The 25,532-nt window shown below is 36.5% G+C and overlaps 1 protein-coding gene across 4 annotated transcripts; it reads left to right on the forward strand.

Annotated features, from left to right (window-relative positions):
* Positions 1-34: 34 nt before the first annotated feature.
* Positions 35-25,532, forward strand: PEX1 (peroxisomal biogenesis factor 1). 4 transcript variants are annotated; one of them, XR_015773550.1, is made up of 24 exons: positions 35-184; positions 1,775-1,918; positions 3,829-3,912; positions 4,155-4,269; positions 4,359-5,131; positions 6,481-6,600; positions 8,695-8,818; positions 9,076-9,185; positions 10,480-10,580; positions 11,377-11,509; positions 12,150-12,246; positions 13,333-13,503; positions 14,745-14,899; positions 16,137-16,326; positions 16,518-16,687; positions 17,476-17,610; positions 18,203-18,267; positions 19,097-19,239; positions 19,317-19,420; positions 20,393-20,569; positions 22,125-22,355; positions 23,821-24,018; positions 24,326-24,491; positions 25,168-25,532. XR_015773550.1 is itself a non-coding variant. In XM_014248791.2 (24 exons), the coding sequence occupies exons 1-24, from the start codon at positions 68-70 to the stop codon at positions 25,250-25,252; spliced, it is 3,873 nt and encodes a 1,290-aa protein (XP_014104266.2). In that variant the 5' UTR covers positions 35-67; the 3' UTR covers positions 25,253-25,528. The 4 variants fall into 4 exon arrangements, 3 of the variants coding, with proteins under 3 accessions (XP_014104266.2, XP_005518853.2, XP_087917479.1); XM_014248791.2 differs by having other exon boundaries at positions 24,361-24,491; positions 25,168-25,528; XM_005518796.3 differs by having other exon boundaries at positions 16,521-16,687; positions 24,361-24,491; positions 25,168-25,528.

Below are 25,532 nucleotides of genomic sequence, written 5' to 3' on the forward strand. Positions count from 1 at the left end.
CGCCCGCCCCGAGTAGGCGGGTCCGTGCCCGGGCGGAGCGGGCGCGCCGGGCCCGGTGGCCGCGGCCATGTGGGGCTGTGGCGACTCCGGTGGAGCCGCCGCCGCCACCGTCGTTCTGAGCGGGACCCGCGACTGCTTCCTGCACCTGCCGCCCGCGCTGGCCTCGCTCCTCCGCCTGCAGCAGGTACCGGGGCGGCGCTGCTCGGGGCCCGGGCGCAGGGACGCCTCTCAGGCAGGCAGGGAGGATTACGTGAGCGCACCATCCCCCATTCCCCCCCCTCCCCTCCTCAAACCCGCATCCTGTTGCCATAGCGATACAGAGCCCTCCCTTCCCTCACGACTCAGCCCTCCCAGCAGCCGGGGCCCCTCACAGGGAAACATGGGGGAACCTCTCCTCCCCTCGCTTCATACGTGGCCCAGTATCGTCATCCATTCCTAATAAAACGCTGGAATTTTTCTTCCCCAACGTAGTCTGGTAGCGTCTCTCTCAACACTTCCTTTTTCATACCAGATTTCCCCGTAACCTGTTGTCATTAAGCGAATAATAGGTAAATGTTTAACTCGGGTAGGAGAAGAGGTGACAAATCCATGCAGAATCCTTATTCTTGGTGTACATAAATAAAACGTGTCACTACAGAAAGGCACTCCCATCATGCAGAGCCCTGCTGAGGACGCGGCGTCAGCTGCAGGGAGTGCACCTTGCACTGTAAATAACCTTTCACACGTGGAAACGGGAGAGACACTGTGTGCCTCTTGTGCCATGAACACAGAACTAAGAGTGGCAGCAGAACAGGGTAGAAAATGGCAGGAATGAGCCGAGAAAGATGCGAGCAAAGCTCCGGAGTCTTTGCACAGCCCCCTGAGCCTAGCAGGCCTCCCTCGGTGTGGGTAACCACCTGATTTCTCAAGGCCAAAAAGGGCATTTCACAACAGGAAAACAACGTAGGCTTGTACAAACCTGCTCCTTCAACTTTATGTTAGTAGAAGGAGGTTAGTGGAATTGGAAGAAATGCAGTATTAAATGTGAGCTTCATTTCAGCTGCAGTTTCTGAGTGTTTTATGCATCTGCTGGCAAGGGAGAAGAAATAGGAGTGCAGTTGCTTTGAAATCTCATAGTGTCATTCTGTACATTGTTTGTCACGGTGGACTCCTGCTTTTGCTTAACCTGAGTTGCTAAATGAAAAGATAGAATCTCAGAAAACTTGATAGAAATAGCGTCTTAAATACATCTCATGAATAAAAATACTAAAAAAGGGATAAATGGAATCAAAAGCTAAATCCAATTGCAAAAGATGTTAGATAAGTTCTTCAGTTTGACATCAAAATACCTGGGTAGTTCTGAAACAGATTGATAAAATCATTTTGGTCTGAATTAATGGGATTTTTGACTTTTTTTAAATATGTCATGGAAGCACACTTGGAGACCATGTAAATGGTATTATTTTTGTGAAATCAAAGTATATGCTTATTTCTTTTCCTCATTTGTGAAATACAAATGTGCAGTTACATATTTCTGTAAAATATTGATACCTTATCATGCAGAAGAAAATAAATTAATTTTCTTACTTAAAAATAGTCCATAAAAATAGAAAGGTGTTTAAGAACTTAAACCAATGCTCACTTCTGTGTTGAGAGTTGTGGAAACAAGGTGTAAAATCCAGATAATATGTTTAATTCCTTTGATCTCTCTAATCAAATATGTTTTAGGTTGTCTAATAGTCATCTTACTTAGCTGGTTTTATATTAATTTATTTTCTTTCTTTGAAACTCATAGGGTCAAGCTGTGAAAGTATTCTGTGGTCATCAGTCAGTATTTTTGAGCTGGATGGAAACCAGGCACCGAGATCACCGGGGTGAAAATACTGCAGAGATTAACAGACATTTGGCAGAGAAACTTGGCATCACAGATGGAGAACAGGTTTGAAATTCTATCTTTGTTTTCTATTCAAATAAAGAGTATGGAAGATAAGTGAAAAGGTAATACTTCATGAGTTAGCTGTGACCTTGTTTCGTGTATTTAAACAGTTTTTCCATTTACATCTGCTCATGAGAAAAGTTAGCTGTCATGAAATGTCTTGGACATGGAAAGATTTGCTCATTAAACCATTAACAATTGCTTAAACAATGTTAGGATAGGCTTTTGGGTGGGTCTTTGCAAGGCTGGAACAACTATCTTCAGTGGCATTAATTTTAAGAAAATACACTTGTAAGCAACTGAAAAATTTGGAATTTGGGAATATTTTGCTTGGAGTTTCTGTTGTTTTAAAGTAGCTGTTGGCTTTCTGCATATTCTTGTTTAACTTACTTGGGGTTTAAATTTTCATCACTTTTTTCACCCCATCACCATATGTCCCTTTCTCTTTGAATATTTGTATTCATCTCTTATGAATATCTGTCTGTCTGTCTGTCTATCTATCTAGCTACTTCTTGTACATTAACTTCTTACCCTTGAACACTTCGTTAAACTTCTCATAAATGACTCTTTCATCGAGCAGAAGTTAGAGATGCCCAAGAGGCAGACAGTTTTCTGACACAGGACTACTAAAATCTCAAAATCAAAAGATTTTTTTTCTGTTAATAGGTAGACATGTAAATAAACAATAATACAAAAGTACTGCTTTACACAAGCAGTGTTATTGTACAATATATTCCTATTTACTTATTCTCTTATATACAAAATTTTGTTCAACATAGAAGAAGACCTCAAAAGAGCAGTGTATTATCTTACTTTGTTTACATTTGTTTACTTTTTTGTTTGTTTGTTTACTTTTAAACATATTTTCTCTAGAAATAATGTATCTGTTTGCAGAAATTTCCAGTTTAGTAATTGAGCAGACAGGCATCTATCCTTTTCAGTTCTAGCAACTAATAACCTTCAACAGGAAAACAATTGACAAAAGAAACCTAAGAAAACCTCACCCAGCTGTGGCCTGGGAATAATCATCTGTACAATCAAATAAATACATGATTAATTAAGTAGTTTCACCATCATTTTGGATTCAGGAGTTACATGCTTTCTGTGTTTCATAATAGAATGATCTTCTATTTGCTGTGGGGGAAAAGATACTCCTCTCAATTATTGCTTCAAACTAAGGATGTAGAGGATTTCAAAACTGATTGTTACTTTTGTTAAAGGCAATGTAACACATTTCTCTCAGAGGACAGGTAACTAGTTTTATCTCAGGAAAAAAATTAATGATGTTTCTTTGAAAATTAATTGCAAGATGTTGTTTGCAAATTGTTGGTTTCTTTTGTCAAATGAAACCTTTGGCAAAAACTGACTTTTGAAGTCTGTATTTAATGCATTCTGAAAGACCTAAGCCACAACAGCTTTTACCACTCCTCTTGATTCACATGATATTAAAACTGTTCTGTGGAGGTGGGGCTGCTTCCTATGAAACCATTCATTAAGGAGCTGGGCTTGCTTTTCTATTGTACTTTTTCTTTATTTTTCAGCTGGTTCTAAGTTTGTGCACAAGTAAATGAATTTTTCAACTTTCTAAAATCCTATGGATTTAAAAATAAAGATTAAAAAAATGGAAAGATGGTTATGTAATCAAGGTGTATTAAAAATTGATTATTTCTTATCACCTGATACAACTCCTGATGCTTTTAATACTCATTGCTTATTGACGTCCCCGAGCCTAATGGGATCCATTTCCCATCCATTGAGCATCTGCTTATGAATTACATAGTGTCGTTAGGATGGTGTGTGTTCCAAGTAGCGAAAACATGAAATGAAGATGTCAATTTTCTAGTTGGAATAAAGATGGAGCCTTTATATATTTATAAATAAGGAGTTAAGTATTTTGCTGTTACTTTTGCCAGGTGTTTCTTGAACCCTGTTCCCATGTGTCCTCCTGTCAGCAAGTAGAAGTGGAACCACTCACAGCAGATGATTGGGAAATTCTGGTAATGAAACCCCTTCATTGTTCATGTTCTTGTCTTACAGATGACAGAGATTCTGACTCTGCATTTTTTTGCACAATGCCCCATTCCTTTCAGCCTTTAAGAAAATACTAAATGTGATGGAGTTTAGTTGTATTTTATATTTCAAATGGTGTATTTGTAAGAGACATACAGTTTTTCTTTCTTTAAACAAATGTTAAAAATGTATGCAGTATTTCATTTATGATGGTATCACATTTCCCCAGGAACTGCACGCTTCCTCCCTTGAAAGACATCTTCTTGACCAGATTCGAGTGGTGTTTCCAGGAGCCATCTTTCCTGTCTGGGTTGAGCAGCACACCCACGTTTACATCAGAATTGGTAAGCAGTACTCAAGACTCTCAAGGCACCTCCAGTAAGCTGCTTTGCAGGGGTAGATGCATTCATTGGCATCTTTTGCTCATACTTAGGTACACTTGTGCCAGCAGCCCCATATGGGAGATTAGAGCCATGCACGGAGCTTCTGATATGTCCCAAAACACACGGACCTGAGGAGAATATCACCAGCACACCTGCCACAGAAAGTGACATCTTTCTCAAAAATTTTGTGAAAAATAACATGGAACAAGAAGAAACATTAAAGGATCCTTTTGCCAAACAACCTTACTTAAAGTCTGGAGTCCTTGAACAGAGTAAGGCTGATGCAAACATGACATTTGGCTCAAATGTTCTCCCAAATATATGGAATTTCATAGGGAACATTTTCTCTAATACATCAGAGCAGAAACAAAAGACTTCATGTGATAATAATGAAATGAGCACCTTCAAAGACAAGCTGCTGAACTTAATTCACATGGATTCCATTTTTAGAGTATGTCAGTCCCAGCCTCCCAGCGTACAGAATGTATCCACCACTCATGAATTTCTGAAATGCAGTGCTGTTCACGTTTTTCCATGGAATTTAGAATATATTGATTTGGATCCAAATCCTATCGTATCTTACGGGAAAATTAATGAGCTGCTTTCCCCAAGAGAGCGTCATCAAGAAGCAAAACAAAATCTGCCACTTGAAAAGCAAAATCATTCCATTAGTACACAAGAAAAAAATCCTTCTAATTCTAATACTGGCCAAGCATCCAGTGAGGGATCTGTTGTTCAGATCGTTTGGAATGGATTTGAAGACCTAAAGAGTGTCATAGAATATGGCCACGATGGGGGAGCCCTGCATGCTGGAAGAGTTTGGGTCAGTTTGAGCACACTATATTTTGGGCTTATTATTTTATAATATTTTCTATTGGATAGTTGTGAACTGACTACTTAATGTGCGGTTTTGGGCTGTAGACTTTGTTTAGTTTAGACTAGAGTTTACTAAAACCAAATACTGTTTGCTAGAGCTGTGCTTTGTACTCATTCTGGACTACATTACTTACCATCATCCTCCAAGATGTACAGCATACTCTGTGTTTCTGCATGCTTAGCTTTTTTGCACCAAATGAGGAAGATGTTCCAGTGTTTTTGAAGGGAATATATGCTTTCTTTACAATCTGTGGGTAGCCATTGTATTAATGAGAAAAGTATTTATTTGCATACATTCAGTACTGCATAATGAGACTCTTCATCAGTTAATTCTTTGAAACATGCCTTGACCTAGGGGTCATCAAACAGTAAGTAATGGGATGGCATATCCTAATGAGTCCTTTTATACACTCTTTAAAAAATACATCTTGAAGATTAAAAAAATCAAATAACCAGTTTGTATAATTTAAACTCTTCTATTTTCATCTGCCATTTTGCCAGGTGGCATAAGTCTGGATATGGGGATGCTGATGTTTCAGCTAGTTCTGATAGAAATACTGCCTGATTATATTCTTTCTTTCCTGGAAGTATGTGCGATCAACAAAAACAAACAAAATGTGCTCCATGTCACCATTTAACTTTTTTAATGTAATACATTTCTCACCATTCACTCACTGCTGTGTTAAGAATGAGAGCAAGAGCCTGCAGTGGTCTTTGCCATGAAATCTTTTGACAGAAGTAACAATTTTCCAAATGCCAGCAATCATAAAGTCTCTCAAAGTTAAGAAATATTGATGAGATGTTTTCAAATTGGTGTAAGCTTTAAAATAACACAGATTGAAAAGGAGTTTCCTTAAAAGGGCAAATTGATGATGTAGGGAGACTGGATTTTCTGTCTCTCTGTTGCAGATGTGCTTAATTCTGGTCTCTGTAATGGTTTATGTATATTTACTTGCCCACGTAAAATTAATTTTAATCAGCAAATGAAATTAAATTGTTGTTTTTCTCCTATACTAAGAGCATTCTTGCAATGTTCTAAGGATTTCTTCTACTTCTTTGAGCTTTTGGGTTTCCTGAGTTAGTAGAAGATCAGCTGTAGTGAGCACTTTCATAAAAAGGATAGAAGGTAACTAGAAGTGTGCATGTAAGAGTAAGATTTGGATATCACTGTCAATGTTACTCTTAATTCTCTTCAGGTTCCATTAGTGATGAAGAAACAGATGTAGTATTATATATGCAATTTATAGCTAGTGTGCTTCCTAATACTTTTTTTTTCTTGTATTTTAAATATTTCAGATTGCAGATGGTCTGCGAAAAAAACTACATATTGAAATACATTCAACGGTCCGAATTAAGTCAGTTGAATCTATTCCTAAAGTTCCTGTATCTCTTACATTGCAACCCAAACAGAACTTAGTGAGTTGATATTACTGGCCACATACTTGTTCATATATTGGGAAGCTGAAAATGTTGCTCTGGTCAAATTTGGGGGGAGGAGGGGGAAGGAGGGTGTTGCGTTGATTTGTTTTAATTGATTAGATGATGATCTGGAAGTTGTCTATTGTTGACTATAGAAATAATTCCAGAGAAATTTTTTTGGGTGTAATTTCTTGGTTTTTTATTTTGACCATGTAAATTTAAGTTAATTGGTTGCTGTGATCTACTTAAACAGAGCTTTTCTAGTATTTTTATTTTGATCAATGTACTGTAAACATCAAGCCATTAAATTCTGGGTTGCTCTTGGTAGATAACTCCAGATAGTTACACTGCTAATTGTAACAATTTTCTATTTAAAGGAGCTGGTAGATACCACAGAGGATGGAGAAAATTGAACTTCTGAATTTTGACTTGCTGTTTTCCTGAAGCTACTAAAGGATATAGCACTTTTAACTCATAGCACATTTAAAATCGTAGGGTTTTCCATTATTCTCAAATTTTGAGAATTTCTGATGTCTTTCTTATTAAAAAGGCTGTTGACGTGAAGGAGACATGGCATTGGTAGGGAAAATACACATTTTTTGTTAAATTAGGTCTCAAGTATAAAAAAATTACTGTCAAAAGAGCAACAATAATCCATAATAATTTTGCATCAAACCTTCATTTGAAGTACATTAATATGGGTTCAAACCTAGCAAATATTAAGCGCATGCCTTTAAACCTACAAAAGAAACACAAAAGAGAAAAAGAGTCATAGGGTTAAGAAGTAAATATCCGGTTTAAGTCTTCTGGGAGAAGACATGCTTAAATTTTTCCAACACTGCAATGCCCAGACAATTATAGTGAAAGTATCATCATTTCTATGTGCTGTTTAGTGTTTTGCTTTCTTTTTTATTTTCCTCGTGGTTAATACTTAATTTTTTAAGTTGTATCATTGAATCCCTCCTGTAAGGGAGACATGTTCTGAGTGAGTATCTGTGACAGTAGGAACATACTTAGTACCAGTTCTCAGAGTCCATCCGATGTATCTCTGGAATTATGTATTTCTTCATAACTTGTGTGATGCTGGCCTGATTATTTCCCATGTTATCTCCCCCTCAAAGCTTTAAATGCAGCACTTGTCATCATAACAAGGCTTAGGCAGGTTTGTTCTTCATCCCCAATATTTTAACTTGGTTTCTTACCTACAGAAGAACTGCATTTTTTTTTATTTTGGAGATAAAAGGATTATTATTATGATCCTTGTGGGTCCTTTCCAACTCAGAAAATTCTGTGATAGTCTGGCATTAGTCTACTAAAATAATAAAAAAAGTAGTTATGTGTGCTCTTGTATATTTTAAATACAGATTTCTCCTTTTCCTTTCTAATTCAGTTAAAGGATTTTTTAGTTCTTAGACAGAAAACAGACAAATGCAGAAAGAATTGTTAGAGTAACTTTCATTTTCCTATCTGAACACTGCGTCCAGTGTCTTCACTGATTCCCCTTTTTCTACATGGGAATTAGGCATCTGTGAGTAGGAACTTAGCTAAGAGATATAGGATCTGGACTCAATTTATTTTCCTGTTCCAGTTATCTAGGTGATCTGGGATGCCTGCCTGTTGAAGGTTGTTGGTGATGCCCCTGAACTGGATAAGCCCAGGGTTCTTTTTATAGGAAAAGGGTATACAAGGAAGAGGGGGTGAGCACCTGAAATAAGTCTCAGGTCAATATCAGTACACATTTTTAAACCCAGGGTCTGAGCAGTGCCCTTGGATCTGGGAAGGCAGATAAGTAAAACGTAAAAAGAAGCTTTTCCTTGCCCTCAGATCAGCGTTCTAAGGGAAAAATCTTTAGAGGTGGTCTAATACTCAGCTGTGTCCATAGCAGGGGCTGCACAGATGCTTTCCCTAGAGCAGTTGATACAAAGAAATGGTGTTTGTTGGCAAAATGCTATTTTCCAAATGAATAAATCTCATACATCTTCTTCCATCTCTCTGCTGCCATAAGAGAAAAAAATGTCTCATGCACAGGAAGAAAACATTTTTATTTATGAACTTCTGGTTTTATTTACCTTCTTCCTTTTTCCTGTTTAGCATAAAGATATACATGAAGATGATGTTAAATGTGCATTCAGTTCTTGGCTGCAGGATTGCACTACTGATGATCATCCATGGATAATGACAAGCACAGACTGTGTACATCTGTCTGTTAAAGAAGGCAAGGATAATACTGTCCTGTCTACTATGGAATTTGCTTAGCCAGTATGCCAATTAATTTCTGTATACACCTTTTAACATAACTGATACCTCTTCACACTGAAAGTGTAAGCTTGAGTTACTCTTTAATAATGATTAACCTTTTTTATTCTTTCATTTTGGATTATATTGTAGTATTATTCTAATCTGGCTTATCTTGTGAGGAATGAAAACTGAATTTATTTGGAGTTCTAGTAGTTGTTCATTGTGTTTTTACAGGAATGGAGGAGTTTGTCTTTAGTGCAGTGCATCCTGTGCACATTGAAGAAAATAAGTCTGAGAATATTTTTATGCTGAGTCCCAGTTTGCTGCAAAAGACAAATATACAAGTAAATATCACATAGTATCAGGTATCAAGTAATTTAAATTGTTATACTTGTTTACAATATATTGTATTTTGTATATATTTTAGTTTCCCTTTTAAAGTAAATAATAGCAGTCTGTTCATTAATTTATATCCAAATCCTTTATGTAATTTTGTAGCTTGAGGACCTGTTGAAATTCCAGGCATGCCATGCTTTTCACTGAGTGTCACGGAGTCATCAGACTCTCAGAAAAATCAGTTAGAAGAGAGGAAAGTCAGTACTGTCCAAGTTTGAACATCCTTATTTGTATATTTACCATCCTTATACTTAGTTCTCTCCCTTGGTACTAAACCACTTCTCAGTATATCTGGCAGGAACAGTAGCTTGTTCTGGCAAAGATGGGACATATTCCCCATTCAAACCTACCACACTCACCCTGCCTTTTTTTAATATAATTTTTGTGCCTTGTTTATTCCATATTTCATTTCTCAGGAGAATAAATATTTCTATTTAATATTAGAATTACTGCTTCCATTAGAAATTCTGGTTGATCCACTGCCTGTTACTTCAGGGTTATGGTTATTGGAGTGTGATAGTGTTTTGTTTTTTTTTTCTTTTTAAACATACAGTGAAGTTTGGTGGAGAATTAAAGGTGTTTTTCGGCTGTTTAGAATAGAACTTGGCTACAAAATTTAGAATTGCTGTTAAAAAAATAATCAAATGAGCCTTCTTTTACTAGTGGTGAAGTATAAGAAGGCTTCTAGAAATTGTTCAAGTGACTGGAACTAAGATGAAAGAGCAAAATGCATTTCTTAATAGCTGTGTCAACATCTCCTACAAGCCTGTTCTTACTTGTGAACCTCTGCAACCCCTGTTTGTTTGTGCAGCTTTCCATGCTAGCTAGTTTAACATACTAGCTAGTGAACAAGATGGAAAAATTCATGACTGATGTTTTGTGAAGTTACTTTTCACCCAGACTCCTGATCAGTTTCACTGTTCTGCCTCATGAGCTCTCCTGCTAGTAGGAAGCACAGGAGAAGGAATAAGCTGCAGGTAGGGGAAGGCATAGTAGGCTGCACAGTCTGTTATAAACAGCATTTGCACCAGAATCTAATCTTACATTATTAAATTACTGTCAACAGTAAATTGTATTTTGGATGTAGTTGTATCTCTTCCATTTCACCAATGGACCTTTTTTAAAGCACAGCAAAGCCTACATGATGCAGTGCTGTCTTTGCACAATTCCATAGCCTGATCACTCCATAGCCTTTTTCTATAGTTATATTTCATCTGAAGCCTTAACTCTCCTTTGTTGTAGGTTCTTTTACATCCTGTAAGTAGAAAAGCTGATGATGACAACCTACCACCTATGACTGATGGAGACAAGAGCCTTTCATACCACAAACTATGTGATTTAGGGTGAGACGTTTTTGTAGAAAAAACATGGGAGGGAATGGGAATGAGAATTAGAAAAAAAATAACATTGGTGGAAATGCAGACTTTTTGGAAGGTATGCCAGCTCTAAGCAAAACTGTGCATCTTCTGGCTTGTGTCAGGTTCAGACTTTATCCTAGTTTATGCAGATGGTTAGTTTTGTCCTTGAATGGTCTTACTGCAGTGAATAGAAAACTTCATGTGTCTAAAGGTACTCATACACTGAACGTTTCACCATGTCTGCCAGTAGAATAGCAGGTCTCAGAACTGAGACTGCCTCAGCATGGAAACTCAGAACTGAGCTTTAGAAGAAATACTGATAGTTCAACCATTTTTGCTGTTCTAAGTAGTATGAACAGACTTCTACATAGCAGCAAGTTGGGTGATTTTAGCTGGGTTGTTCAAGTGAAACAAAATTTATAAGTTGCAGCCTGCCAATCCATATTCCCCAGTAACTTTACCTATTTACTTGTTCAGCTAAGGTTCTCAAAGAACTGTAGTTCCTAAAAGTTTTGTCACAGTCATCAGCTAAGGAGAGAAATGCAGAGTGCTGTGGTCTTAAGTCCAAGGGAAAGCAGCAGTACAGTGTAGCAAATGTGAAGGGATGGGGCAGAGGAGACGTGAGCGGCTTGGAGTGTTGTAATAGTGTGCTGTCAGTGCTGGGAAAGGCAGCTGAGAATAGTCTGTCAGCATTCTAACTTCCCCATAGTGCAAGTTTTACTGCTTACAGAGTGTGCACTGATACTACCCTATGCCATTTAATGTCTCCTTTCCCCTCCAGAGGAGTGGGCAAATTAGGAACATCTTTATTTGAACACATAAGCCACAGTCTTCTGGGGCGTCCTTTATCTCAAAAGCTGGCTGCTAATGCTGTGGGACTGCGAAGTGGAGGGGTGCTTCTCACAGGAGGAAAGGTACTCACTTCTGCTTTCACCTGCAAACCCTTGCACATTGTTTTCCATAGTTACAAACTGGTTGATGTTAGTTTTCCTTGGTACTATGCACATTCCAAAGAATAAAGAACAACCTGAAAAAAAGAGCAGTTAATTGAACAGAGATAATTCAGTAAAATATTATCACACACACACAGACACATTTTGAAGATTACCAATGCCATTTCAATAGGGGATTAATCTACTTTTTGTTTCTATTATAAGCACCTCTTGTCTTTGAAGTATTTAAATGAAAATAAAGCATATCTTTTCTCTTGTGTTCTAACATAAAATTTGGAGTTGATACTGTTATTTTCCTTCTGCCTCTTAGAGTGATCCATTTAATACCATATGTCACTGAACCTAGTAGATGTCTTAACATTGAACTCAATGGAATCAGAACACTGTACTGGATGTATCCACTCTCAATTTATTGTTTTTTCACTCTAGAGCTTTGGTCCCTGCCAGGTGATACAGATGCAGAACACATATATAGTTTTACTGAGGAATAAACCCAGTGTGTGTACAGCTTCCCCAGCTTGTTGACTGGTGCATACTGTGACAAAAATACAGAAACACATTGGCTCTGTCAATTTACTTTAGCTCACATTTATTTTTGTAGGGAAGTGGAAAGTCAACATTAGCAAAGGCCATCTGCAAAGAAGCTTTCACTGAACTGGATGCTCATGTAGAAATAATTGATTGTAAAGCTTTAAGAGGTATGATAATAGTTTCTTTTAATCTTGAATGTTTGCTGTACAATAAGGAGGCGCAATTATGAAGTTACTATATTTGGTCTGAATAATTTTTCCAGCATTTTTGCTGTTTTTGCAAGGATGTTTGATGCCCAGCAGTTAGTATCTTCAACAGTCTGATGCAAATACAGCTACTGTAAGTTTATTTCACGCTTATCAGTTTCTGTCCCACATACGACCACCAATTCAAACCATACTTGCCATGCTAATTTCTAATTCTTACAAAATAGGAAGAAGTTGCAAAAATTGAACTGTGTGTTTTTTCAGCTATGCTAGCTGAAACAAATGTTTTGTTAAAAAACTGTAAGTGTTAAAGAATATGTGCATTCAGTGAAAGGATAACACGGGCACCAAAGAAGGATCAAATGACTAACTGAAACCTTATTTATGGTGGCATATTTACTAATCTAGTGTGTTTGGCAATAGGCGTCTAACACTCATGATTATAGATAATGAGATGACTCTTTAGTCTTTGTGAGTTCAAAATAATGATTTTGCACAAAGACGGAAGAGCACAAAGGAGGCATTTTTCTGCTCTTGCATTTCACTGGCTTCCTAAATAGTCTTGCTGTTACAAGGGCAGAAAATACTCAACTGTTTTCTTACGGCGCCCTTATATTTCCTCACTATATTTCTTTTGCTTAAACCACTGCTTAAGCTGGAGCTCCTTGCACCAGAGAAAAGGGGAAAGATTGATAATGAGCTAGGTCCTTTGCTCTGGAAAATTCTTCCAATTGCAGGATTCTTTAGTAGCTATTTTAGAATGTGGCTCATATTTCTCTGGTTTTAACTGTCTGGAAATTAGACTTGTAGGCTTCTATAGTGGTTAGTAAAAGATGATTAATCTCATTTTAGAACATGTGGAACCTTCTAGTGCTTTTTTGATTGAAGATCTGAACTCTTTTCTTTAGTGATTTTTGACTCTGGTTTAATCTTGGTATCTGGATTTATAGATGTGAAGTCAAAATAGACAAAACATTATGAGCAAGATGCACTCAGTCTGATTTATTTCCTGATATTTTGTGTCATTCTAATAGTATTTTGTTTTAGGAAAAAGATTAGTAAACATAAGGAAACATGTGGAAGAAGCTTTTTTAGAGGCAGCATGGAGACAGCCATCCATTCTTCTGATGGATGATCTTGATCACATTGTTGGAGTACCTTCTACACCAGAGCATGAGAACAGCCCTGAAACTGTTCAAAGCAATAGACTTGCTTATGGTAATACTATTCTGCCTTTGCGACTTAGAATTTCTTACACCTGAGTTGTACTGTCCTACCTGAACAATTCTGTCTGTATCATTTTTGCCTCTGGACCATGTGATATTCAGGCAGAGACTCACAAATTATGGTATGTAGGCCTTTGTGGACCCCTAGCTGAATCAAAATAATGCACTCTGGATCCAATGTGCATCCACCACTGCTGCTGCTTGGTAGTGCTTGTTGTCAGTACCTCTGCCAGTGTTTGAGGCTTCTCCATTCTTTTTTTAAGTTACTCATACATTCAAATATATTGCAATTGATTACAAACTGCAGATGAATCTAGATAAATCTTTAACTGATAATTACTAATAAATTGATTTTTTGTTTTCCATAATTAATATTTATAACTACAGTGATACATCAATTTGATATTTACTGATTTTGAGAACCAGCTTCTTTTAGATGAGTACCAACTTCTCTATCATCCTACTTGGTATACATTGTAGAACTTCTGTTTTGCTTTACAATGTAACAATCCAAAACTGTTAAAAATAAGATGATCATTTGTAGTTTGTAATCCTGTATATGGTTCCTTTTTATTCCTGGAAGTCTAGACAATGCTAAATTGCAAATTACACCTAAATTACCAAGAGTGATACAGCCATAGCAAAAAATGCCTTCCATTTCTTAGCTCAGTTTGAGGGAGTTAGCATAATTTTTACTGAAATACTTCTGAAATTCAGAAAAATCTTACTATAGTTTCTTCCTAAAAAAATGTGCTAAGTTACATGCAGAATTGTTTGGTTTTCTATTGCTTTTAATTAAGGTATAATGCATACAACTGAGCTTTAGAGTTTTAAAGATTTTTTTCCTTGAAGATTTACCTTGCATGCTTGATTTTTTTTTTACTTTTATATGTTACCTTTCTCCTGGGCTTAAGATCTGTTCTTTTTCCTATACCCTTTTATTTTTTGTTTGCATGGAGGGAGTAATAACACACAAAAGTAGATATCATCAGTGACGTTACAAAATCAGTTTTTAAAAAGCACTTCTGCTGGGATTTTCTTAATGGAATGTGCTGCCCTAGAGAGAATCACTATACCTTTTTTTTTTTCCTAGTTTAAAAAAATGACTGTAAACATGGGAATAAAAATAACATGTTATAAAGCTGTTATATTTTGTGTGCACTAATGCTGCTCTCTGGGTTAGGGTTATTTTTGTTCTTTTGCAATTCATGCAGCAATATCTTCTGTATTTAGTTTTGAAAGATCTGATGAAAGAAGTTATTTCCATGGGGAGTTTGATTGCATTAATTGCTACGAGTCAGTCTGAACATTCCCTTCATCCTTCCCTGGTTTCAGCACAAGGAATTCATGTATTTCAGTGCTTCAAATGTATTCGAACTCCAGATCAGGTAAATTCAAATAAAAATGGTTAAAATGTTGTTTGCCTTCCCAGCAGCCTCAAATATGATGCTGTAACAGCTGGAAAAATAATAGGTTACATTTGAAGATGAGAAAAAAATCCAGAAATCTTAAGAGTTCTTTTGTGATACTTAAGTACCTCAGAACTTATATCTGTCATTATAAAGTTAAAAAAAATATAAAAGTAATCCAGTGAAAACTCACAGTTGTCCCCACTCTTCAGCGGTAAGAGGAGGGTGTATTCAGAGGACGTTTCAGTTCAACATAAGTCAGTTGTCTACCACAGGTGAGATATGCATGTCTCCTTGTTATCTCTAAGGGGATGCTGAAGGAGCAGCTTTTTAGAACATATAAGTCGTCAAGGTAGAGAAATGAAATCAAACGTGTGTTTTTTCACAGTTCAGTGAAATAAGTGTGTCCGTAGAACTTGTATTTAAAAATGTTATTAAAACTAAATGTCAATTTTATAGGACAGTTTTAGATTTTTTCCATATTAATGCTATCCCTCTACTTTTGAACATAGTCCAGTTTGAAAAGAAAAATGAATAGAGAGAAGAATGAACAGTATTAACTTTGATGCAGGAGAAAACAGATACTTTGAAACCCTTGTGCCTTGATGACTCATTTGTATTTAACATGAGTTGTTCCTGTCTGTGTCTTCAGTCACAAGCCAGCAATTAAGAGCCACTGAGGAGGGGATGCTGTCTTAGATGCAGTTTAACTTTCTCCCACTTCCTGCAAGTCTGCTTTTGTTGTTTTTAATACTAATACTAAAATAAGGATGAGATATCACTGGAAAGGGCAAGGTCTCAAAAGATACCAAATTATTTGAAGTGTTTTTATCTAGTGCAATATATTGCATCTCAAACGTATTCTCTGCTCATACTGACAAAATGAAATATGTCCTTTTTCCTGTGAAACATTAAAAATAGATGTAAAACAGTAGAATCTGGGGAGGGAGGGATGTTTCGATGCTAATGTTGAATTTAAAGTAACTCTGGTGAGGTGAATATTTAAAATTATAAAACCGGTGAATTTATTGAAGTGCACTTGAAGAACTAGCATTTGTTTATATTGCTTAGGTTTTGTTATTTAAAGGGTTGGTGTTATGCAAATATTTAGGGAAATTTTAGTAAGTCATACCTATTTACTCTCTGAATTCCTGAACTCCATATAAATAGTAAACTCAACACACACTTGAGTTTGACTTAAAATTCTGTTTTTCAGAACCAGAGATGTGAAATGCTGTATTCCATAATAAAGAAAAAACTGAATTCTGATCCAAAGGACTTCTCTGATCTTGACCTCCAGTGTGTTGCAAAGGAAACAGAAGGTTTTGTTGCTAGAGATTTTACTATGCTGGTTGATCGTGCCATTCATACCTGTGCTTCTAACCAGAATGCATCAGATGATGGTGGTATGTTGACAACAAAATCTCTTATTTTGTAGTCTTACTTCTGTTATCCAGAACTGGTAGGATAATGCAGAAAGAAACCCACAGTTTTTATATTTTATGTTTAAAATATCTTTAATTGTTACATATTGTAAGGAGTTTGTTACTGGCAGTCTGTGTCGTTGTGTATTTTTCATGATTTTTTATTATTTTAGCAGATTTGAACCTGTCAACTGTGGATTTTCAAAGGGCTCTAAAGGATTTTACTCCATTAGCTCTGAGAAATGTCAGTCTTCATAAACCTAAAGACCTTGGCTGGGACAGGATTGGTGGCTTAAAAGATGTGAAGCAAATGCTCAGAGATACCATCATGTTACCTGCAAAGGTACTAAGTTCCTTTAAATTAGTTATTTGAATTTTGTACATAATATTAGTAGGGAAGAATTATTTTTTTAAGGTTTGGAAAGTGTTGGATAGAAAGATGACAGGCATGATTTTCTAACTTTCCAATCTTCAACTGTTTTCAGCTACTGGAAAACACTTTCTCCTTCTCCTTCTCTCTTCCAAATACAAAAGGCAATGACTTAGCTTTCCTACAGAGCAAGTGTTTCTCTACAGTATTTGAGTATTGCCACACTTGTTTGCAGGGCTTCTGATTAGGCTCTGTAAAGACAACATTTCCAGCTGTTTTCTGCAGTGCTTTTGCTAGGGGAGTATTTTCACTCAGATGAATGACAATCCATCTATCTCACTTTATTTTACTTTGGCCTTTCTGCCTTGCTTAAAACTTGAATGTCGAGGTGAGCCATTGAGCATTGACTCCTCAAAGAAATGACTGAATGATGTATTTGATCATATCATTCAGTGATTAAAATAGGAATTTAGAACTACCAGGATGGAGAATATAAAGCTCCAGTCCATCCCTATTCTGGCCTGTTTCCTCTTGGTAGAAAATCCCACTTGTTTGTATTTTAGGTGCCTGTGAAACCTGGGAATCTAGTTCAGCCCCAGGTAAACTAAAAACAGTCCATATGAGCTGTTGGAATAATACTGGGGATATAATAAATTAGATGTATTCTGTTTAGACGGAAATCATCACTAGTCAGTGAAGTTACAGTATATTACAGAATACTTGCTTATTTTAGAATATATCACATTGAAACTCTTTTCCAGTATCCAGAATTATTTGCAAGCCTGCCCATACGACAAAGATCAGGAGTTTTGCTCTATGGAGCACCTGGAACAGGAAAAACATTGTTGGCAGGAGTGGTTGCGAGAGAGAGTGGAATGAATTTCCTCAGCATTAAGGTAGCAAGAGTTTAAGCTTAATTGATTCATTGTATTAACTGTATGAAATAACTTTACATAATACCTGAAACCATATGCTTGTGAGGGCAAAATACTAAAGTAAGAAACTCACATGTAAAATTTTGCTTGTCTCTCTCTGGATATCCCTCTGGACATCTGATTCCTGGAACTTCTTTATACTGAGATTTTTTTTTTTTGGTATGCTTATTCATTAGGCAGAATTATAAAATTTAATTAGGTGTTCTTACTTTCTCATTTTTTTGTAAAAATACACTATTTTTTATTCCACTGGACAATGAAATTGAGCAATATATTTAAACATTTTTAAAATACAGTGCAAACCTTTGCATTGAGATAATGTAACACATGTTCAGTTATGGTACAAAAATGGAAATGATTACTTTTAAACAAGTTGGAATGCTTGAAAAACTCTGCTGGCTTATCTAGACCCCTTCGCTCTTCTGTTCAGAGATGAAACTGTTTTGGTTACAAGAAAATTCAGTCTAGTATGCAAAATATATGCTGATGTTGAATTACACATTAAAACTAAGAAACATGTTATAAGTACTGTTTTCTGATTATATCTTTTTAGGGACCAGAGCTGCTCAGCAAGTACATTGGAGCAAGTGAACAAGCAGTTCGAGATATATTTAACAGGTGTGTTTTGTAAAGATTTGTGATGTTATCAATAAATTTCACTGATTGAAGCACAAATAAATAATTTTGTTGTCTGAGGAGAGACATGGCATCAGATCATAAAAACTGATTATCTGAAATAATCAGTTGTGCTGAACCAGATGGGTGTATCTTGGCAGGATCAACCTGGCCATCATTGTTAAAGAACTGCACATTTTGGCTCCAGTGAGGAATTTGGTTTTGAAGCTGAACTCCTAGTTCTCTCCAGCTACAGTGCATTGGTTCACATCATAGAACTATCTTGGAAAACACATCCTGAATTCTTTTCAGATGATTCCAAAGACAGTTGACTGTACTCCAAGTAGTAATGCACACTCAATACCCAGGGTCATATTAAACATGGTATTGAAGTCCTCAGTGCCAGTAGTTCTTTTTTTTACAAATCTGCTCCTACTGGCCCTCAGCGCTCAATATTGCCAACATATCCTACACAGCCTTTGCTTCTCAACTTACCATGTAGGCAGTCTTTCTGTTAGCTGTCTGTCAGCCAAGAACTCATCTGCAGTGATTGGATTTTAGAGCTTTCATGTATATTAATGTGACAGTTGAGCACTTAGAAATGATAGAGTGCAAAGTATGTCCTAAAAATGAGCCGTGATTCTATTGTAGTCCAGTTTTCAGAACGTCTTAAATTCTACAGAAAGCAGATTTTATATTCTGTCATTAAATACAACTGTTCTCTGAAGCAAAAAGCAATTACTTTCAATATTTCTAAGCAATTCAAACCTGTGAATGAAACTTAAACAGAAAAATAAGTATTGTTTTTTTGGGTTTTTTTTCCCCCTTTTAGAGCTCAGGCAGCTAAGCCTTGTATTGTTTTCTTTGATGAGTTTGATTCTATTGCTCCTCGCCGAGGTCACGACAACACAGGAGTTACTGACCGAGTGGTTAACCAGCTGTTGACTCAGTTAGATGGTGTGGAAGGCCTGCAAGGTACCAGTTTACCTGTGTGCTCCTTTTTATGCAGAAGTTTGGCAGATGTTAATGGCGTTTTTCTTCACTTTCCTAAGGAGTTTATGTGCTAGCTGCTACCAGTCGCCCAGATTTGATTGACCCTGCTTTGTTAAGGCCAGGTCGACTGGATAAATGCTTGTACTGTCCACCTCCTGATCAGGTGAGGAAACAATTAATTTCACATGAGAGGCAAGGAAAAAAAACAGACTAAAGAGTTTTATTCTCCTTCTCTTTATATGTAGTGGCATTTCAAACTTGAAAATAGTGGACTTGATTTCCCAGCTCCAGTTATATCCAGGATAATTTCACTGATTTTAATGTCAATGTGTTCACATAAAACTGGAGAAAGAAAAGGCTGTTTACCACAGTCTTCTGGATCAAGTCGTATCCTGTGGATCCAGCTGATTTAAAAGAAAAAAATCTAAAAAGCAGGGAACTAGTCTGCAGAAAGAAATTGGATGCAATGTAGTATGTATAATGTTCTCCATCTTTCTTTGAAATATGAGTCCAGTGGATTTGCTGTTTGCTTAAGCCGTAGACTGTCCTTCGTGTTTCTACAGTGTGTGTCCCTGATTACCCATTTTATGAGAAAACATTAGAACTGCTTATTTTCAGATTAGTTCACACATTTAACAAATACCACCACACCATTTCATTCTGACATATATGATATATATGTCATATATGATGATCCTGTGCCTTAAAAACATAGATGTACTCTCTTTTTTATTTTTTTTTTCTTTCTTTTTTTCTTTCTTTCTTTTTTTTTTTTTTTCCTATTTTAAACTTCTGGTTTAGAGTAAGATTATTCAGGTAAACAGAAGCATTTAACTTCCATCATACTTTTCTTTACAAAAGGACATATGAGGAGCAGAGCTCACCTTCATATTTTTATGTGTTTCATATATAAAAATCCCAGATACTGGCTCAGTATATTAGAGAAATATATTCTCTGTATACTACATTTGGTTAGGGTAGTATCATTCTAGTATTAGGACAGTATCTTCTTGAAAAAAGATCCTTCCTTCCTCAAAGAGGAAGTGGCTGGTGACAGGGCCAAAGCACCATCTAGCAGTCAGGACAAGGAAAATAACAGGTTGCTTTACTGACAGTTTTTTTTCCTTTTTTCCAGAACTCACGCTATGAAATCTTAAAAGCTCTCAGTCATTCCCTGTCCTTGGCAAATGATGTGGACTTTCAGGATTTGGCATCAAAAACAGAACAGTTCACAGGGGCTGACCTAAAAGCTTTATTATACAATGCCCAATTAGAAGCAATCCATACTAATTTAAATTTAGGTTTAACGCAGGTAAATAAAACTGGTATAGAAGAAGTCTTTCCTATTTATTTTTATGCTGATATGTTTGAAAGAGTTAATTGTATAAATCCTTAGTTTTTTAGCAAAATTATGTTTTCTTATATTTTTATACAGAGGATTAACATTTTTAAATGTTTGTAGAAAAATACAAGAATAATCAATTGGTTTAAATACTTCCTAAACATCAGGTTTTTCTCATTTAATGATAGGTATTTATTGTTAAATAGATATATGTAAGCCCAAATGTGTTTATCGCAGTTGTGAGGAATAACTAACAGATTGACAGGAAGGATCCCACACTGAATTTCTTAGGAGCAGATAGCAGATTCAGTTTTGAGATGACAGATTTTTGGATGATGGAGGAAACAAGAAATTGGTGGGTTTTGGGGAATTGTTCCAGTAGATTGGGTATGACTGAAGTCAGGAGAGAAGCGGCAATACCTGAAATGGCCAGCTCTGCCGCGTCTTCCAGGCACCAGCTAGTACTTGAACTTCCCAAGTACAGGACTCTACCCTTGGTTTGTACCCCTCATGTAACTGACAGATCCTTCCTCTTTTAGCCTCTGCTCAGCCACCTCTCTTCATATTTTTAATGCCTGTCCCCTGTCCTCTGGTTCTAGCTGGAAGGGAGCTGCCATGGCTTCCACTACTCGGTGGCCAAAGGGAAGGGTTGGGTCAGGGGTGCAAAATGAAGGAGACCCTCTTGAATTCTTTTTGCCCCAGCTGTTACCAAGGAATTGGGCTCTAAGGATGTGACTCTTAGTATTGAGAGGGATTTCCAGCATGTCTTCCCTAACACTGCCTTCACTTGTAACATCAGTAAGTAACTGGTTGATTGATACCTCATGATTATCCATCATAGGAAGAGATTGTTGTCTGAAGCAGTGGTCTCCAGAGTGGTATGCACCCACCCCAGAGAGAGCACAAGGCAGTCCATTGATGTGAAGGAAGAAAATATTAGAACTTCAGTGGTACATATATATAATTTACAATATCCATATGCTTGGTAGAGTGCACTCAGAAATTTTTGACTGATAGAGGTGTAAAGAGGTTTGCAGACACCAGTCTAAAGCAGCAATTCTGATTTCCACATCAGCATTTAAAGTGTAGTGGCTATGACTTAAAACAAGTACAGCAGTTAGGCACTATAAAAGTAGACTCACTTCAGCCTCCTAGAGCATTTTGCACAAAATACTAATTTGTTTGGTGGGTAAAGTTGAGACAGAAGTGGTACAGTTCTGCAACACAACACATACGTGAACTTTCCCAATACTTGCTATTAGTGAAAGTGTGAGGCAGTGGAAGCAACAAAACCTTAAAATTATCTACTGAAATTATTTTTCTAGCATGAAGACAGAAAGTTCTTAAACGCATTAAATTTTCTTAACAAAATATTTGGAAATACACTCCTAGAGAAAGACAGATTACTACTGGAATCAAATGTAAATTGATATTCTCATTTGCACTGTATATCAAATCCTTTCATGTATTTCTAATTGTAGTTTGTTGCAAGTTAACTCTAGTAATGTTCTGTTCTTTGTTACAGGATTTTGGATCTAGTTCTGATAGTGACTTCAGTCTCTCTTCCATGGTTTTTCTTAACCACAGCAGTGGCTCAGATGATTCAGCAATAGATGGAGAAGCGGGGCTAGAGCACTCTCTTATTTCTTTAGACATATCTGACTTGCTTCCTGAAGATCCAAGGTCCAACATATATCGCCTTTATTTTGGAAGCTCTTATGAATCAGAGCTGGGAAATGGAACTCCTTCAGAGCTGGTAAATTATTCACTTAATGTTTTGAATTTTTTATATATTATTAGTTGAGAAGCAGAAATAAACATGTAATTTTCCTGGTTCAGTTTAAAAATACAGTTATGTCTCCTTTGACCTTCAGACTGTCTTCAGATTATACTTAGTAGTCAACAGACAGGAAGGGGGTGGAAGGATGTGATCTGAGAAAATAAAATATGGACTTCCCTGCAACCTTGCAGGAGTTTAAAATCAAAATCCCAGAATACTGCTTCATACTTTATAATTAAGCAAATTGCATTCATATTAGATTTTACTCTCTGGTCAAAAGGCTTGTTCCCTTACAAAGTTCAACACTAAAATAGTACTCGACTTTTTGGTGGTTGGTTTGTTTGTTGTTTTTTCTTTAACTTAGTTTTATTACTAAAGAGTGACAACCCAGCTTTCAAGAATTAAGTCTCAAGGATCAGTGAACCTTCCTCAGTTCCCAATAAAATGTGCATTAATAGAATAATCAGACCATGGAATTTTGAAAAAGGACAGAACTAAACCTTAACTTCCATCATTGTCTTTAAGAAGAAGAATTCCTGATGCATCATGTTGCACAGAAAGCAGCATGTTCTCTGGCCAGTTTGCAGGTAGGGATGTGCAGGTTGGCTGCCCAGCACCTGCACAGTGATCAGCTCTGATCTCTCTTGGCTGGCAGGTCAGCAGAACAGGGTATGCTGCCTCTGAGCTCCTTACAGTGAACACGTGATTTCAGAATTTGTGTGTGATCTGTGGGAAACTAATTTTCAAAATTAATTTCAATCTGTTGTAGAACTGTTACTACAAGTAGTAATCAAAGTTCTTAGACTCTTGTTTTCAAAACTGGTTTGCATTGATTCTTAAAGCCAAAAATAACTTTGACATTAAAGAAGTAACTACTGACTGCTAAGGTGCTTTGGTATATTTTATCTTGCATTATGGGTGATAGTGTTTGATTAATCTAACTTCAAAGACTTAGTTTTCCTCTGACTAGGAAAATTCTTCAGCAAGGATTCTACGAGGACTTTGATCTCTTAAAGTTGTTGAATTGGAAAGGTGTTTGCTTATCAAGTACAGAGAGAATTTGGAGGTGATGAACATTTAAGTTCCAAAGCTAACTACATAAACTTGTCTAGATTTCAGAACCACTGATTTTTCTAAGTAATTAAAGCAATGGACTTAGGAGACCTTTATTCTTTTTTAGATGGGCCATTACAAAAATACTTATATATTTTCCAGACATGAAACACTTGATTTTCTAATTCGGCCTTTTGCCCAAACACTTCGGCATATCAACTTAAAACTTTTTGTTCCAAAAATTACATATCTAATATATTGTAAAGAGGAAGTACTCTCTTAGCCAGTGGAGGTAAGCTTATATTGAATTGTAGGCTAATTCCTAATGATGGAGTTGTTCCTTTGGATCCATAATGAATTAATGTATTTCCTCTTGTGATCAATTTAGAGCTCTCTGTGTTTGTCCGGTCCAAACTCCATAACTTATGACCTTACCAGCATCACTCAGAGAGATGTTGTATCCTCACAACCTGCAATGCTTAGAGAAGCTTCTCAAGAAGGATCCCTGGAGAACCAGGAGCAGCAAACAGAGCACCTGAGGACAGAAATCAATGCTAGCAAGGCCAATTACAGAAGCAAGAATGGAGTATGGCACTTTCTAAAATTATTATTTCGTCTTAACACTTCTCTGTTGTTTTTCTGCACTTATTGGTATTTCAGTAAATAATTTCTGCAGTAATATTAAATACTATGTAACAAAAGTAGCAAAGATAAATGAAACTTAGTTTGATGAAAATAAGCCAGATGTTAGCATTTATGTAATTCAACAGTTATTTCTGTTATTTATTAATATGGAGGGGGGAAAGTTGTGACTGTATTTTTAATACATTTGTCTGTACATTTGATGGGGAGGTTCCATAGTTAATTTTACTGATGGCGCTGTGTTTCTGCAGAAACTTTTCATTGTCTCTTCATGGCTCTTTTCAAGGAGGACAGCACCTTTAATCAATCAATGCTTCCCAAGACCACTTTAACTATTACCCAGTCTCATCTGATGACTGCTCTTCAGGGTATGAGACCATCCATTAGTCAGGATGACTGGAAGCATTTTGCTGAACTGTAAGTAATTTTTTTGTAATTTTGAATTCAGTGGAGATGTGGTCTTACCGCATTTCTTATACATCAGAAACACAATGATTTTAATTAAATGTGGGGATGGGCAGCAGATAGCTGATAGGTTTTGACAGCAGTTTTTAAAGGAATATTAAGTTACATAGTGGGAAACTGTTTTACCAATGAATTGTCTTATTCATGTAGGACCTAGAAATAACAGACCAGAACCCCCATAACAGACCAGTATGTTAAGAGCTATAACAGTACAAAGAGGTTCTTTAAGTTCTAGGTCCTTCCTGCTTCCATTTAGTAGCTCCTTGTATTTTCAAAATGCTGGAGTTAGGCCCTTTATAGTGATCTTAGTGGTCTTTGTAGCTGCTGTGTTTGGGAAAGGCAGTAATCTGTAGAGGTATAAACATACTGAAAAGGAGAATGTGTCTTGAGAATGAGATCAAAATGCTTGGAAAAAAACAAAGGAAGCAGGGCAGAGAGCTCTCTGAGTTAGGTTTATGGGTGATAACTCCTCCAGGTCCCCAGGTCTGAGGAGATGGGCACTCTTCATTTCCAAAAACATTTACTTAAACATTTGGAGTTCTGTGCTGCATTAATATGCATCTGAAGAGGCAGACACAAAAACCACATTTTGTAAGAATTTGCTAATGTCTTTTTTTTTTGTTTCCAGGTATGATAATTTTCAGAATCCCAAGAAGAGGAAAGTACAGATTGGTGCAACATTCAGACCAGGACAAAAAATTACTCTAGCTTAGTAACTTGTATTTGCTTGTAATTGCTGAACTGTAACTGGAAATTACAGATATGATGAAATCGGATTATTTATATTCATATGCATTTATTAATGCAGCAGTGAAGATAAGTTTCTTTTAAACTTACATGCTGTAAAATTATGTCACATTTTATTTTGAAGGAAATTGTCCTCCTTTAGATTGATATTAAATTTTTTGAGAGAACATTGGTTACGTTCTGTCCAGTTGTTTATATGATAAACTTTTAAATTTTGGGTTTTAACAATTTACTTGCCAAAATCCA

The sequence above is a fragment of the Pseudopodoces humilis genome, chromosome 1 (genome assembly GCF_049639895.1).
Source record: "Pseudopodoces humilis isolate 2021_Gansu_Grassland_sample_001 chromosome 1, ASM4963989v1, whole genome shotgun sequence".
Lineage (NCBI taxonomy): Eukaryota > Metazoa > Chordata > Aves > Passeriformes > Paridae > Pseudopodoces > Pseudopodoces humilis.